At 37.0% G+C, this 14,047-nt stretch overlaps 1 protein-coding gene across 4 annotated transcripts in view; it reads right to left on the bottom strand.

Annotated features, from left to right (window-relative positions):
- The window catches only part of SNX29 (sorting nexin 29), a 126,692-nt gene that overhangs the window by 85,586 nt on the left and 27,059 nt on the right, over positions 1-14,047 (bottom strand). For all 4 annotated transcript variants that reach the window (XR_012837849.1, XM_075767363.1, XM_075767364.1 and 1 more), the window contains 2 exons: positions 8,755-8,818; positions 7,347-7,475 (listed from right to left, as the gene is read on the bottom strand). Coding sequence is in view for 3 of the 4 variants with exons in the window: in XM_075767363.1 (XP_075623478.1) it covers positions 7,347-7,475; positions 8,755-8,818 (193 nt within the window). In the remaining variant the exon portion in view is untranslated. The remainder of the gene's footprint in view (positions 1-7,346; positions 7,476-8,754; positions 8,819-14,047) is intronic.

Below are 14,047 nucleotides of genomic sequence, written 5' to 3'. Positions count from 1 at the left end.
AAGCTTTATGTCTTTCGTTGGTGATTACTCATGCAGAACAATGATACAAGACGCACTTTTCCTTGGTTGATTATAAAAACAGAAAACTGCACATTAAGAGCCACACTGAAAAAAATACTAAGGTTTGAAATCCAATCACCGAAAAAAAAAAAAAGGGGGGGGGGGGGGGATTTAAAGCATCCCAGGAAACCAGAATTTAACTCCTCCCCAGGTCTCTTTAGAATTTATTATAATTTGGGTACCGTTAATACAAAGTTAGTTTCTGACAGAGCAGACTTATCTCCAAAATCTCTCCAAAAGTATGACTACAGAAACGCAAACACTTTTAAATACAGCAGCTTATAAATGCCACACATCTATAACAGCAGGGTAAATTTTATTCCACCTGAAGCTTTTGCAAGCAACTCTAGGAGTTCCTCCATAGTTCTGTGACTATTCTCCAAAGAGCACCAGATAAAGGTATTTCCAGGTTCCGGTACACTATTTATAAGATAATGCAGCAAGGATTGACCTTTTTTAGCAGAGTATATTTTACTATATAGCAATTTTATCCAGTGAAATTACTTAAGACGCAATTAAATTCTGTAGTTAGCTTTTTGCTTTAGTACTTTTCCTGAAGATAAATCAGAATATTACAAAATTATGTGTATCCACTCTCAGCCATTAACAGTGCCTTTGCTTAAGACCAGACAAAAAAATACAATACTAATTATGGTAATGAATCAGTACAGTACAACAACTGTAAGTAAAGAGAAAAGGAACGTAAGTACCAAAAGCTTAAATGGTGATACGAGTAACTTTCACCAATTTTCTAAAATGGAAAGATACCAGCTCGTAAAATCCCTAAAATTGTGAGTGTTTCTATTGTCAGACATACTTGAAAATTCACCGGAAGCCACTGTATGTGTTCACAAATTATATGAAAAATCTTTAGGATCTTACTACACTTCCGTACTAAAACCAGTCAGAAAAAGGAAAAACATTCAGTACATGTCTTTCAAGAACACGCATATGGTCAGGGCTGCTTTATGCAGCAACGCTTGACTGGCAGTACTAGCGTAATGTATCCCTTTCGCCAAAGCTACGAAATAAAACACATTTTGACTTCTCAATGGTAATATTTAGTGACATTGATCATACTAATACAGAAACAAAATATCATCGTACTGAAAAGAAATTGTCTTTAAATATTCATGAATGGTACACAGCCACATAACACCTTAGCAACAACAAAAGTGCTTATTTATTATCTTTTTTTGGAAAACTATCTGGAAGGACAAGGAATGATCCATTATATAAAACAAATGTAAGTTGTCAAATACCTTCAATTCCCTGCCTAGTTTTGAAGCAAAAATAATTACACTTCCTCTCAATTTTATTATTTAAAAATTAGCATTTAAGGAAATGTTGCCTAAGAGAAAATGGAAACTACTCTAAGAATGATAATTTTTTTTAGCAGCAGCAAACAAGTTTGCATTTTGGGAAATATATACCTGACTTTTATGTGTATAACAAATGAAACGATAACACGCAATATTACTGATAAATGCATATGCTCGCCAACAAGTCAAATCCTTTCAGGAAAAGCAGCAACTCTTCCTCGAGGACTCTGGTATGGAGAGAAGGGATGTAAGTGGATCAGAAGCAGCAGAGGAAGGCCAGCATGGCAGAGAGATGCTATTCCCATGGAACACAGCGCTCACGCACCCGCTGGGACTTGAGCCGTTTTCCTGGAGAGGGACCAAGGCCCCACAGACCAAGTCTCCCCCACCTTCTTTGTGCTACAGCATCCCTTCTAAGAACTACCATTGCCGGGGCACAAGGGGAGTTGGGGGAGGTTGGTTATTTTCCAGTAATGCCCACAAAGTTTCTATGAGATAGTTACATGTATTGAGCACGTATGCAGACCCCAAGCACAGGCAAGGTCTGCTATCCAAGTCAAATTAGATGCATCTCACAGTCACCAAAATAAGCTTTGTGGCTGTTAATACAAATGAATACCAGTATGAAAGTGTTTTATAAAAGCTGACTTCCAAAAATTTTATTAAAAGATTAAAGAACAATACACCTTTAAATTAGGAGTTTTTTTACAGAAGCAGCAGCCTTACAGGACTTATTTTCCTATACCTTAACAGGGGGGGGAAAAAAAAAAAACCCAAACCAAAAAACCCCAAACAAACAAAAAACCCCACCACAACTGCTTCTTAAAAAAGACAGAAAAATTCCTCTAGGGCTTCTGTAAAATGAGCATGGTAAGAAAAGAATTTGACAAAAAGGAGTTTCTCATGCATCTCACCTTTAGTGGCCTGAAGAATACTGTAATTATGTTTCTGGCACCAACATCGGATCCTAACAGGTGCTTTCTGTGCAGCTTACTCTTAAAACCTGTCTTATTTCTAAATTCAGGCTTAAAAAAAAATCCAACAGATGTCAGTGTTTTAGAAACACTATAAAGGTACCAAATCTCCAAATATTAAAAAAATTCCATGAATCTTGAGAATGAATTGAAATAAACAGTATACTGCAAGAACATGTAGAATCTATATACAGAGGTTGGGCTAGATGACTTCCAGAGCTGCCCTCCAACCTGAGTTATCCTATGATCCTACCATCAGGAGGTGCAAGATTACAATTTATTGTAATCATATATACCCTAAATGAATAAGAAAAATGAGAACTATTACTCATAGAAGTAGAACTATAGACAATATAATGAGATCAGAGTATAAAACCAATCTCTGAAAAAAACTGTAATGAGGAATAATGTGATAAACTTAACTGCTTATCATGAAAGACAAACACCATATGTACGATAAACTGAAAACTCTTCTCATGATAGTTTCACACGCAGACTGTGTTCAAATCTGAATTATGGAAAGGCTCTATCTTAGCAGTGATACCACATCCAAAAAAGCAAAGAAATGGCTTCGTGGATAAGAAATATGAGGAACTTGTTTATCTTAAGAAATAATGTGTCTCACTTTTTATGAAACGTTTTTGTAACTTGTGACATGCCACCAACTAACTAAGCAGAAAAAAAAAATCATTTCATATAGAAATATTCAAACTGTTTTCACAAGCAGGGACAAGAGGTATTTTTCCCTCTCTCTAAGAAGCTGCTTAAGGTGAGTGACACAATCATTTCAAGATGCACAATGCATTTCACCCATCACTGAAGCACTATGGCTCTGAATGAAGCGTTGTAAAACAGATTAATATAAAATGCCAAATCCAAAAGCAATGTGGCTTAAATAATACAGATGCTAGATAAGAGGAGGCAGATTAGGTTACAGAATGTACAGTAAACAGAACGTACATAAAAGTGTAAGATAAAGCCTAGTCAAATGCTCATCCCCCATTTCCCTACACAGTGCATTATCATCTTCTCTTTCTATCTGCTTTTCTTGCTACAAAGCCTGTCCTTTGTAAAATGCTTTCCTCCAACATTTCTGAATACAGTCTAAGCATATGCAATCTGAGATTATCCAATTTCACAGTCAACTTCAATAAATTTCTTTGCCTGGCAAAGGGATGTAATAGTATTCCATACAGAAGAACGAACTGCAATTAAAAAACTTCAGCATTGCCAAGAAGCCACTGGTACAATACATTCATGCAATTTGAGAAAGGCTCATTGACAAAGGGAAAAGTAAAAAAAAAAACAACAACAACAACAAAAAAGCAGCTTACAAAATTATACTGGATAGTCTATTTAGTCTATTCCATTGGAAGGCTAGGAAGCAGGTTGAATGCTGAGACTGCTCCTTTTGAGACAATATCATAACTGTTATGAACAAGCTATTCAAATACTTCACATGGGAGAATGAGATTACCACTACTTGAAACTAAAATGACCTAAGAATTTCTCCATTTTTCAAAGAGAACTTAGGAAACTCAGGAAAATTTCTCTAAGCAAGCTAGCATTTTGTCTGGGAGACCAAAGACTCTTTGGAGAGCCTAGGAGACCAGCTGAATAAACTAATTTTGCACATATCCAGAAGTAATCATTTCACCACTGATCACTGATGTGTCACTGAAATTTGTGTTCTCATAGCCTTCAGGAACAAATGTACATCAAATTCCTCACAAGAGCTTTGGGGACACTCATAAATATCAGCACTCATAATTTGAAGCATAATTTTCATCAAATTACAATACTCAGATTGTTACTGAATGATTTTCCTTGCCTTAAGATGTTCAGAATATTACAACTGAGGAAATTTTTCTACTCTAGTCATGTGATCAATTGTTTTCAAGGTAAACAGTGAGATTTCACTATTACAAAATATCTGAAGCTTTCCTCTCCCTCACTTAGTGTATTATGCAGCACTTACAAAGCATTTCCAACATTTTTGTTATTTCAAATTCTTCAACTTGCCCAAATTCCTGGTTTAAAATATCATTTATTAAAAAATTTTACTACTCTTACTGTTGCAGCAGCATCACCTACAGTGTACAAAGTGAACTGACAAAAGAATTTAGAAGACAATCCTATATTCCAAAATAACTATATGCAAAGTTTCAATGAATCATTAAAGAAACGCATCCGAAGTCCAAAATAACTGGTGACACAAGAATTTGTTGTACCTAAGCAGCTCCCAACACTGTTTTTATCACGTGACATGGCAAACTGACTTTCAGAAGAACAATCAGCACAACATATCCAGTCTCCGTAGCAATAAGAAATTAAATAAGCTTGTTTAAAAATAATAAGTTAGTCTAAGTGAGCATCTCTTTAGATCTTGTTATAAAAGCTCCTTATCTATTCTCTAAAAAGGTATGTGCATGACAAATATCTGATTCACCCATATGTCACTGCAAATTCTGAAACTGTGGGGGAAGTGAGTCAAAGAAATATGAATATACAATTCCTATAACCTGAAACGTGAATATTAAATGACAAAGTATTTGCATTGTCTCAATTGCCCTACATCACATGAATGTCAAACTCACTTATGCCTATCTCTCCCTCCCTCAAAGTGAGTAGTTTGGTTTGATGTGTCATCAAAAGCAGAATTAGTAACATGCTAAATACTTTTTAAGAAAGCTTTATATTTGTCATTTTCAGATACTAGTTCTGCTATGCAATAAAAGGCTTGGAGGAATCTCAGCTGCGGCACGTCACGACTGACACTAAGCACTCTGCCTGCGCGTGCAGAAGACAAACACTTCTCTCCATGATAAGGCCCAGATTACTAATCCGACTGAACATTTGGGATAGGTTTGTTGTTTACTATACCTGTGAATCATCCCAAGATCTGAGGCATCACAGGTTACTCTAGAGCTTATTTAGAATCATAAGAAGAAAAATCACACTATTACAGCAGCATTTACCTTCAAAAGTCTGTCTTAAGCTAAATCACATTTAGACAAGAGGAGGGTTAACATTCTTTTCTTTGGGCATAGCTGTGGCACAAAGTCGAGCTGGAGACAAGTCACTACTGGGGCCAATATCAATTAACACCTTCACTAATGACCTGGATGCTGGGACAGAGTGCCACTCAGCAAGTTCACAGACAATACAAAACTGGGGAGCAGCTGATACACCAGATGGTTGTGCTGCCATTCGGAGGGACCCGGGCAGGCTGGAGAACTGGACTCAGACGAATCCCTTGAAGTTCAGCAAACGGAACCGTCAAGTCCTGCACCAGGGAGGGATAGCCCTAGGCACCCATACCTGCTGGGCGCTGGAAAGCACCTCTGTGGAGAAGGATCTGGGAGTCCTGGTGGACAAGCTGATCACCAGCCAGCGATGTGCCCTTCGCGGCAAAGCCAGCAACATCTGGCACCGCATTGGGAAGAGCATTACCAATGGGTCACTGCCAACAACACTGCCCACAGGGGCTGTGGCATCTCCATCTGTGGAGATATTCAAAACCTGACGAAATGGTCCTGAGCAACCTCTTCCAGCTGACCTTCCTTGAGCTAGCGGGAAGCAGCTGCACCACCTCAGAAATCAGTACTGTTGATACTGTTTGGCCACAACTGCTGCTTACGATAGAGTGGATGATAAAGTGGGCAGCCATGAAAACCTGACAGCAGGATAAGAGATAAACATCAGCCCAAGGAAAACAAAAAGTCATGCTTAAATAATCAGACAGAAGGAAGACAGATCGCATGGAAATGTCACTGAAGAGGATGGATAATCCATTCTTTACTGCTTACATACGTGAGGGTACATACAGAAAGGTATCTGACATATTCTATAGAACTGGAAGCACTGAAGAAAGACATAAATCTTCCTACTCAATTTAACTAACACTAGGACCACTCAGCTCAATTCCTACTGACCAAAGTAAGAACTTGCTGGGAAGAGAGAGATCCCCATACTAATCTCAGGGTGGAACTATACAAGACATCTACCAGAGAAAATAGTGTGGAGTAATATTAACATGAAATAGTCTCCAAAACAAGTCCTAACTGGCTCTAGATCTGAGGGCTAGAATGCCAATCTAATGTGTATTTTTGAAAAAGAAAAAAAAAGAAAAACCACAACAAAAACCCCACCACTTTTATACATGCACCAAAGCAGCCATTTCCACTACTAGAACAAACATTTCATTATTCCAGGACAGCAACATCAGTCTGTTCACAATGAACATCGACAGGGTGTTTCTGTTCCCCTCCCTGCCCCCTTATATTTAAAAGCTGTATCAGATTTGAGGTTTGGAAAATACTGCTTGCAGACAGTGCTAGGTACTTTAACAAATTTAAGAATATCATATATCCAATAGAAGGGAAAAAAACAGGACCTTGATATTGTGATTTGTTCCAGATTGGGCAGACAGCTACACCAAGAATCTCCCAAATATCAAGTAAAATAAAAAAATAATTTAAAAAAAAAAAATCAAAAAACAAAAAAGGAGGGGGGTTAGAACTGGACAAAATAGATATGCGAAGAAAGAAAAGTCTTCTTACATTTACCTTAGACATACACACATTCCCTTGTATCTAGGCTCATTATCTAATTGTCACTATTTTCATGGCTTATATTTCTTAATATTAGTCTAATGACTTTTTAAAATTAAGCTTGATGTTGTCCTAAGTTCAGCTCACTAATATTCTTTCCTCTGGAGCTGTAATGGTAGGTTTATTAATATTTTAAACTCTCACTTACTGTTAAAACTTAACAAAACAAAAACCACAGACCCACTAAATTTGTCAGAAAATCTTCCTAAGGTTTTTTTAGCTTAAATTCAACTAAAGTCCATGAAGTTTTTAGTCCTGAATCACTCATGTTCTTCTGAAAACTAAACTACTTGAAAATTATTTTTTCTTGTATGCAGAATTTTTTATTCCCTTGTACCACTGCTCATACTTTTTATGACACTTTCAGCGCTTCTTACCGTGCCAAGGCTTGGACTTTTGTGGCATGTCGCTCTTCCTGTTCTGCTACCTTCCTTCTCCAGTTGTCCATTTCCTGCCTTAGCACTGCAGAATGCTCCATCTCTCCATCAAGCAGATTTCTCAGAGATCTGGAAGGTGGCAGCAGCCTCTGTTAGAACCCTGCAAACACTACCTCGTAATTAGAGGACACTCTACGAATCACAGAGTAGGTTGCCTGAATTATACCATTAATGTCATCCTAAAATTTAAATATTCAATGTAATAAATTCACCTGATTTGATTATACAAAGATATGAAAAACTACAAGGAAAAAGGACCTAATCAAAACAGTTTTAAGTGCTTACTATTAATTTGCACTACAATTGCATCAACATGCCCAAAGCACAACCTATTATGGCATTTATGGTAGCACCACGCAGAAAGAATTTATTACAGACAACAGCTTATAGCCTGCTTTCAGTGCTTCAGTACAAGTCCACACATCTCAGGAATAATCAATAAGCAATATATTTACTAGCAAGAGCAGGAGACAGGCAGGGGTCTTGCCTCTACTGAGAGCACTGCCATAGACCTCTGTGTAAAACCTTCGATGGGACAGCAAGAGTCAGCATGATGCATAACGGTAAAACCCAAAGCATCGTGGTCCTTCTGCCAAAACTCAGAGAGCTGAATGGAGCAGTAACTTGCAGTTGTGGGAGTGGGGAGGATGAGAGGCAGGAAAATGGGATCAGCTGGTAGTCTTGACAGTAAAAAAAAATTAAAAAAAAAATCTATAGAGAAACGTAAATTACCAAAACAGCCCTACTACAGCATAACAGAAGTATGTCTTGAATACATTTGTATTTTCATTCATCTAATGATGTGTTGCAATAGACTAAATGAATACAAAGTAGGTTTGATAGCATTTTAAATAAGCGACTGATCATTCTTACATTTACATCATCGTTTTGCCCCAAGTGAACATAAAGACACAAGTGACAGCCAATTTCAGCATAACATTGTTAGTCATTCTGCATCGCTTCTGCACAGGAAGGGGAAAAAAGGAAATTTTCTGAATATTTGTATAAGGACAAACTTTTACTCATTTGGAAAGCTATCTTAAGAGATTTTAAGAATCTTTTAGCTATAAGTTTTGGTTTTGAAGAAACTACAACTGGCAAAAGTGTCCAAGATACAAAGAGTTATATGTGATTCAAATTTAAAGCAAAAAGTTGACCTGCAAACATTAGTCTTCAGTATCAACAGTTGAATATTGAAGTATTAAGCTTACCTTTCACAGATAAACAATATATACATGAAAAAGGCTACACAAAGATTAGGCATAGCTTTACACAGAGGACAGCTTGTATTAAAGAACAGATTTTTTTAAAAAATTATAGTGCCTCTTGACTAAAAAAAGAAAACTACCTATTCTGTTCTTCCAGTTCATCCTTTCTATTCATCATGGCCACAATAGCTTGACGAAGTTCATCTAAAGAGAAGGGACAAAAAAGATGAATTTCTGTGTGTATTTTTGCTCATTTCAGATTTAAAAGCCATGTACATAGTGGCACTAATTCAGCAACATGCTTAAAAGGATGCCAACATCATTTGCTATTCAGCAAAGCACATAAAAATGCTCTTAATCTCATCACTAATTTGAGCAATCTTTCAAAAATGGTGTTATTTAACACACTATCAGAAGTATTGATCAAATCAAATTAGTCTGCATCTGGCTTTAACACAAATGTTTACAAGTTTGCCTGTGGCTCAGCTGTTTTGTTTAACTCGCAGACATATGGGACAATGCACCTTTTCACTACGTGCATATTAATGAGATACGCTGTTACTTGTTTAACTTCTTCAACTTGCTTGTTTTCCTTGCCATGATTTCTGACACAGGAAATGTAACCATGACAGTGAGACCAGAGAAGAGATAATGTCATTGCTTCTTTGTGGCATTCCTTCTCAAACTCAATCTTACAGACTGTCTTAAAGAGAATGAAATTTCTGAATCTGGCAATTTCCTATAAAAACCTTTTTATTTCCTATAAATACCTTAAAAATACTGTCATTATATCAAGAATAAAAATAAACACAATTAAAAAAAAAGAATTTTAGAATTTTTAAAGACTTCGTTAGGGTTAGGTTAGGTTTACCAGCGATACCAGAGTAGACAAATACCATACAGAAAAGTGTCAGCTCAAAGCACTGCCTCACCCGGAGTCCTTCTGCTCCTATAAAGGTTTTACCATATAACTGTACAGCTGTACTACTACTATTTACAATAAATTTACAGAAAAATATTAGGACTTAATCATCTAATCTAAAAGAGATTCTGACCTCCAGATCTTGCATGAAGACCTGAAATACAACAGATCTTCAAAGATTTGAATGGCTTCTAGCAAACATCAGAGTGGATACATGTCCTAAACTAGACTTTTAAACAAAATTTCATTAACAATTTCACATGTTAATCACTAATTTTAAGAGACCTTCTGCAGGGACACAATTAGATTAAAACATGCCTCCCAACAGCTAAATGAAATGCTCCTGTATTTATATATAATAAATCAGCCAATTCTGTTCCACAAGTATTCGAAGCAGATGTAAGCAAATTTTTTGTGCTTTTACTGAAAACTTACTAACAGAACTGGTATTACCTCTTCAAGTAAGCAAAGCCATTGGACAATTTTCCCCCCCCCCCGCTGCATTCAGTTCACTCATTTACCCGTGTCTTTCTTAATCTTTTCTACAGTCACGGAAATTTTTGCCGATTCAAAAACACCTTAACGTTGTCCTGTGGACCAGATTAAGTCTGCCAAACTCTAGTAGCGGACAAAGGTTGAAAGTTTTTGCTACGTCAGTCAGATGCGTCAGCTGGTGCAGACACCACAACTCCAGCCCGGCACGGGTAATCTGCTGGCACGATCCCTGGCAGGATTCGGCAGGGATCTCTCTCATATCACTTCAAGTCAGCCAATCCAAGTTCTTCATGCTAGATTTTTTCCAAAACAGCTCTGCTTCTTTGGCCATGGAGAAAGTACATGATTATTTTCCTACCCATTCCACATTACAGCTTGAGAACTGACTGACATTAGCAAGAAACATTTCAGTAGGTCATTAGAGGGATTTTACACTCCATTAATTCAGCACAGAAAGAATAATTATTTTTCTAGAGTAACAGCATCTTTATATGAGTTCTCTATACAGCTATCACCAAAAAAAAAAAAAAAGAATCCTGATCTTGTAGAAAAGCCAAAAGTGAAATTTGTGGTTATTAAATGCTAACACATAGTTTAAAAAAAATAAAAATTTTTAAAAAGTCTGGAGACTTCTGCTTTCTCCCTCGATAATATTACTCACATTGAACACCAAAGCAGTGATTACACAGCTACTTTAACGAGTCTTCCTAAGGCTGTGGGTTCAGCAAAAATGACATTCCAGCTTGCCTTACCCATCATCGCTACCACCTCCCAGGTTCAGGCACCAGTGTTCATACACACACCGTGACCCGGCAGGAACTGACCCAGCCCCAAACTGGAGCTGGGCTACTTTTCAGACAGGCAGCTGCCAAGGGATCTGTCTGCTGGGTTTAACGCTGCGGCTGGCACAGGGCTCACAGCAGAACACAGCCAGGGCAGAACAGAACACCTTTTTAGTCAGTCAGGATGAGGAATAAAAGGTGAAATACTCTTTTTTGCAAGAGGAAAGTTCACATTGCATTGAAGTGACCAGGTAACCACTGCAATTTATGTAGCAATTGTAGAAAAACTTAGACTGGAAAGATCATATATGACAAAATATGCTGTGCTCCATTATTTTCATGACTATTTTTCAAAAGATGGTCTACAATAGCTTCTATTGACTCACATTTATTTTGAAGGAAAAACAAACCCAAAAAAACCTCACAAAACACCAAACCCTACATTCTGAGATTTATTTAGTTCTATTATTATATTTAGCTATAAAATATCAAACTTGGTGATCGTGAAACTCAACACACTATTAGTTTTCTTTTGGTCATAATGAGACACTGCCTGAGGGCAGACTGGAAAGGTTGGGGGGGTTTGAGATTTTGTTCTTTGGGTTATTTTGTGGTTCGTTGGTGGGGTTTTTGGCAGTGGAGAATTGGTGGGTTATGACAGTCCTGAAAAAAATATGTAGCATTGTGAAAATGGACCACAATCCACCAGCCTATCTGTGAAATAAAAAATTGTTCTCAGGATGAGGAAGATAATCCAGTAAGTGTTCAAGCCTTATACAAGTGTACAATACAAGCAAAAATCCTGCATAGGAAGCTTTCAGTACAGTAATACCCTGTACAAAATGAAGATCTGTAACTATAAAGTTGAACTCAGAGTCCTCCTCAAGAAAGCATCAAGGCAATGGCATTTTAAATATTTCAAGAGTGTCATTAAAATATGATAATGTGCAATCCAAGTTAGTTGCTATTATTTCTCTGACTCTGAATAAATTAAAGCCGTTGCTACTCAGACAAGTTATTGTAGCGCTGGCTCTGCAGTTATGCTGGGGTGACTACAATAATTGCCTGTATGCATACTCAGTCTGTTTAAATGTGTACTGATTTATTAACATTAAACAGTGAAGCTATAATAAATTGTCTCCATTTTTCCAATTCTACCAGCCTATTCAAATTGTAACCTTAACTCGCCTAATAACTTAATCTTCTTTCCCGTATTCCACCCAGAATCTTCTGCATGAGTCGAGAGTCAAAACCCCATCTTCTCTCACTCCCCTCTCCCACACACCACAGGGAAGCACAGCAAGCTTCTGAAAGCAAGATTCTGTTAAAGACCATGGTTTGCATAAAAGGAGAAGAAAAAAGCCTCTTGATATCATAGATATCAAATAAATACAGAAATAAATAGATATAAAATAATATAGAAATAAAAGATGTTAAAATGCTTTTTATTTCCATTTGCCTCATTTTTCCTGAGAGTTATGGAACTGACAATACTGTAGAGACATAGCAAAGCAGAAACTCCAAATTTCATTATCACGTACAGGACAAAAATGAATGCTTAATTTTGGACCACAAAAGCAAACACACTTCATACTCAGTATTTCTCACTAATTTACTTCAACTATGGATAGCAGTGGAGATGTGGAAGGAACCATCAAGGCAAACAACTAGCCATGGCTGAGAGTCCAGGGTTCCAAGGAGGTGTGTACAGCCTGGGCTTTCCCTACTAGCAGAACTGCTTCACTGCCACACCTACATTATTTCTTCTCGAAGTCAGGAGTATTAAGGAGTCGTATTTTCTATCAGTTAAACACAAGAACTATACAGTTTATCATCAACACTTCTTTAACGTCTCCATTCATAAGAAATATAAAGGAGTCAAACATTCACTAGTGTAATTAAAGTTACTGAGAAAAAAAAAATCAGAAACTTTAATTTCATGATCTTTTGATGTAAGTAATCAAATAGAACTATAAGGACACCATCCTATTTAATTCAGGCATAACATTCATTACTTTCAAAAATCATGGTTTCTTACTCTCACTTATACTTCTTGAAAAATTTTAGCAGCATGTCAGAACAGTCAGCTCAATGCAAAGTAAATACAGTATCAGACACTGTGGTAGGTTCACTTCAAATCTGCCAGAACATCCACAGTTCGTAAGCTTTTGTCTGTGTGTTATGCTTGCCTCCAAGATCAGTGTATGACCATAACCTAATTTGTTCAGCAGACATGTCTCGTTCATTGTGTGGGTTAGAAAAAGGAATAAATAAATTTAAAAAAAAATAAATTCAGGGTTGTAGCAGCAAGCATAAATTTGGCATTTTCTGACTTCTGGACTTCACAACCTCAATCTTTCTCCCCCCCCCCCCCCTTTTTTTTTTTTTTTAAATAAAACAGTGGGAGGATGGCCAAGTAAAAGAAAAAACTTCAGAAAACTGTCTGATGTTAATGTCCTACTTCTGAACTACTTTGTGCTTGCTATGTCATTTATATTCTGTAAAGTAACATTAGTGGAAAGATACACTGCTGTTATTAAGGATCAGCATTCATCACCAACATATCTAAAATTCCAGTGATAACCAGAGTGTCATAAAGATAGAGTAAGATAACTAGTGAAGTCTTGCCAATTATGTAATCTTAAGAGATATTTTTGCAACAACTTCTTAAAAAAGAACTCCCATGTGCAAACCAGTAATTCCAAACCAGGTCTTTATCAGTAAAAAAGAGAACATAAAAAATCAAGGAATGTGCTAATTGAAGCTTTCATATTAAACTTCACTTCTTAAAACACCAAAAATTATTTTTATTGTTGAAATTAATCTGTAGTACCTATTTACTAATAAAGCAAATATTTGCTCAAAACCATTTTTTAATTCACTTGCATACTTCTGCAAAAGCAAGCTTCTATAAAGCTTTTCTAAGGCCACATAGGAGCACGAAACACATAAAAAAATGGTGCTGCTTTCAGAAACACCTGCCAATTTCCCAGCACCCTCCAGAAAAGTCCTAAGTTTCACAACTCTTCTGCTGTTTAGCCAGAGAGCGGAGCAGTATGACTTGCGATCACCTGTTATGAAGAATGAGCTGGAAGTGAAATCATCTCTCAGCGTGCACAAGGTCACACAGCACTCCTCTGCAATCCCGCAGATGGAATACCAGGGTGGGCTGGGAGCAGGCTACAGCAACCAGTCTTTTATTTTCCCAAGTGCAAATTTACACAGATATTTTCA

Source organism: Balearica regulorum, chromosome 15, assembly GCF_011004875.1.
Source record: "Balearica regulorum gibbericeps isolate bBalReg1 chromosome 15, bBalReg1.pri, whole genome shotgun sequence".
In the NCBI taxonomy this organism is placed as follows: domain Eukaryota; kingdom Metazoa; phylum Chordata; class Aves; order Gruiformes; family Gruidae; genus Balearica; species Balearica regulorum.
This window is presented reverse-complemented; position numbering and strand designations above follow the sequence as displayed.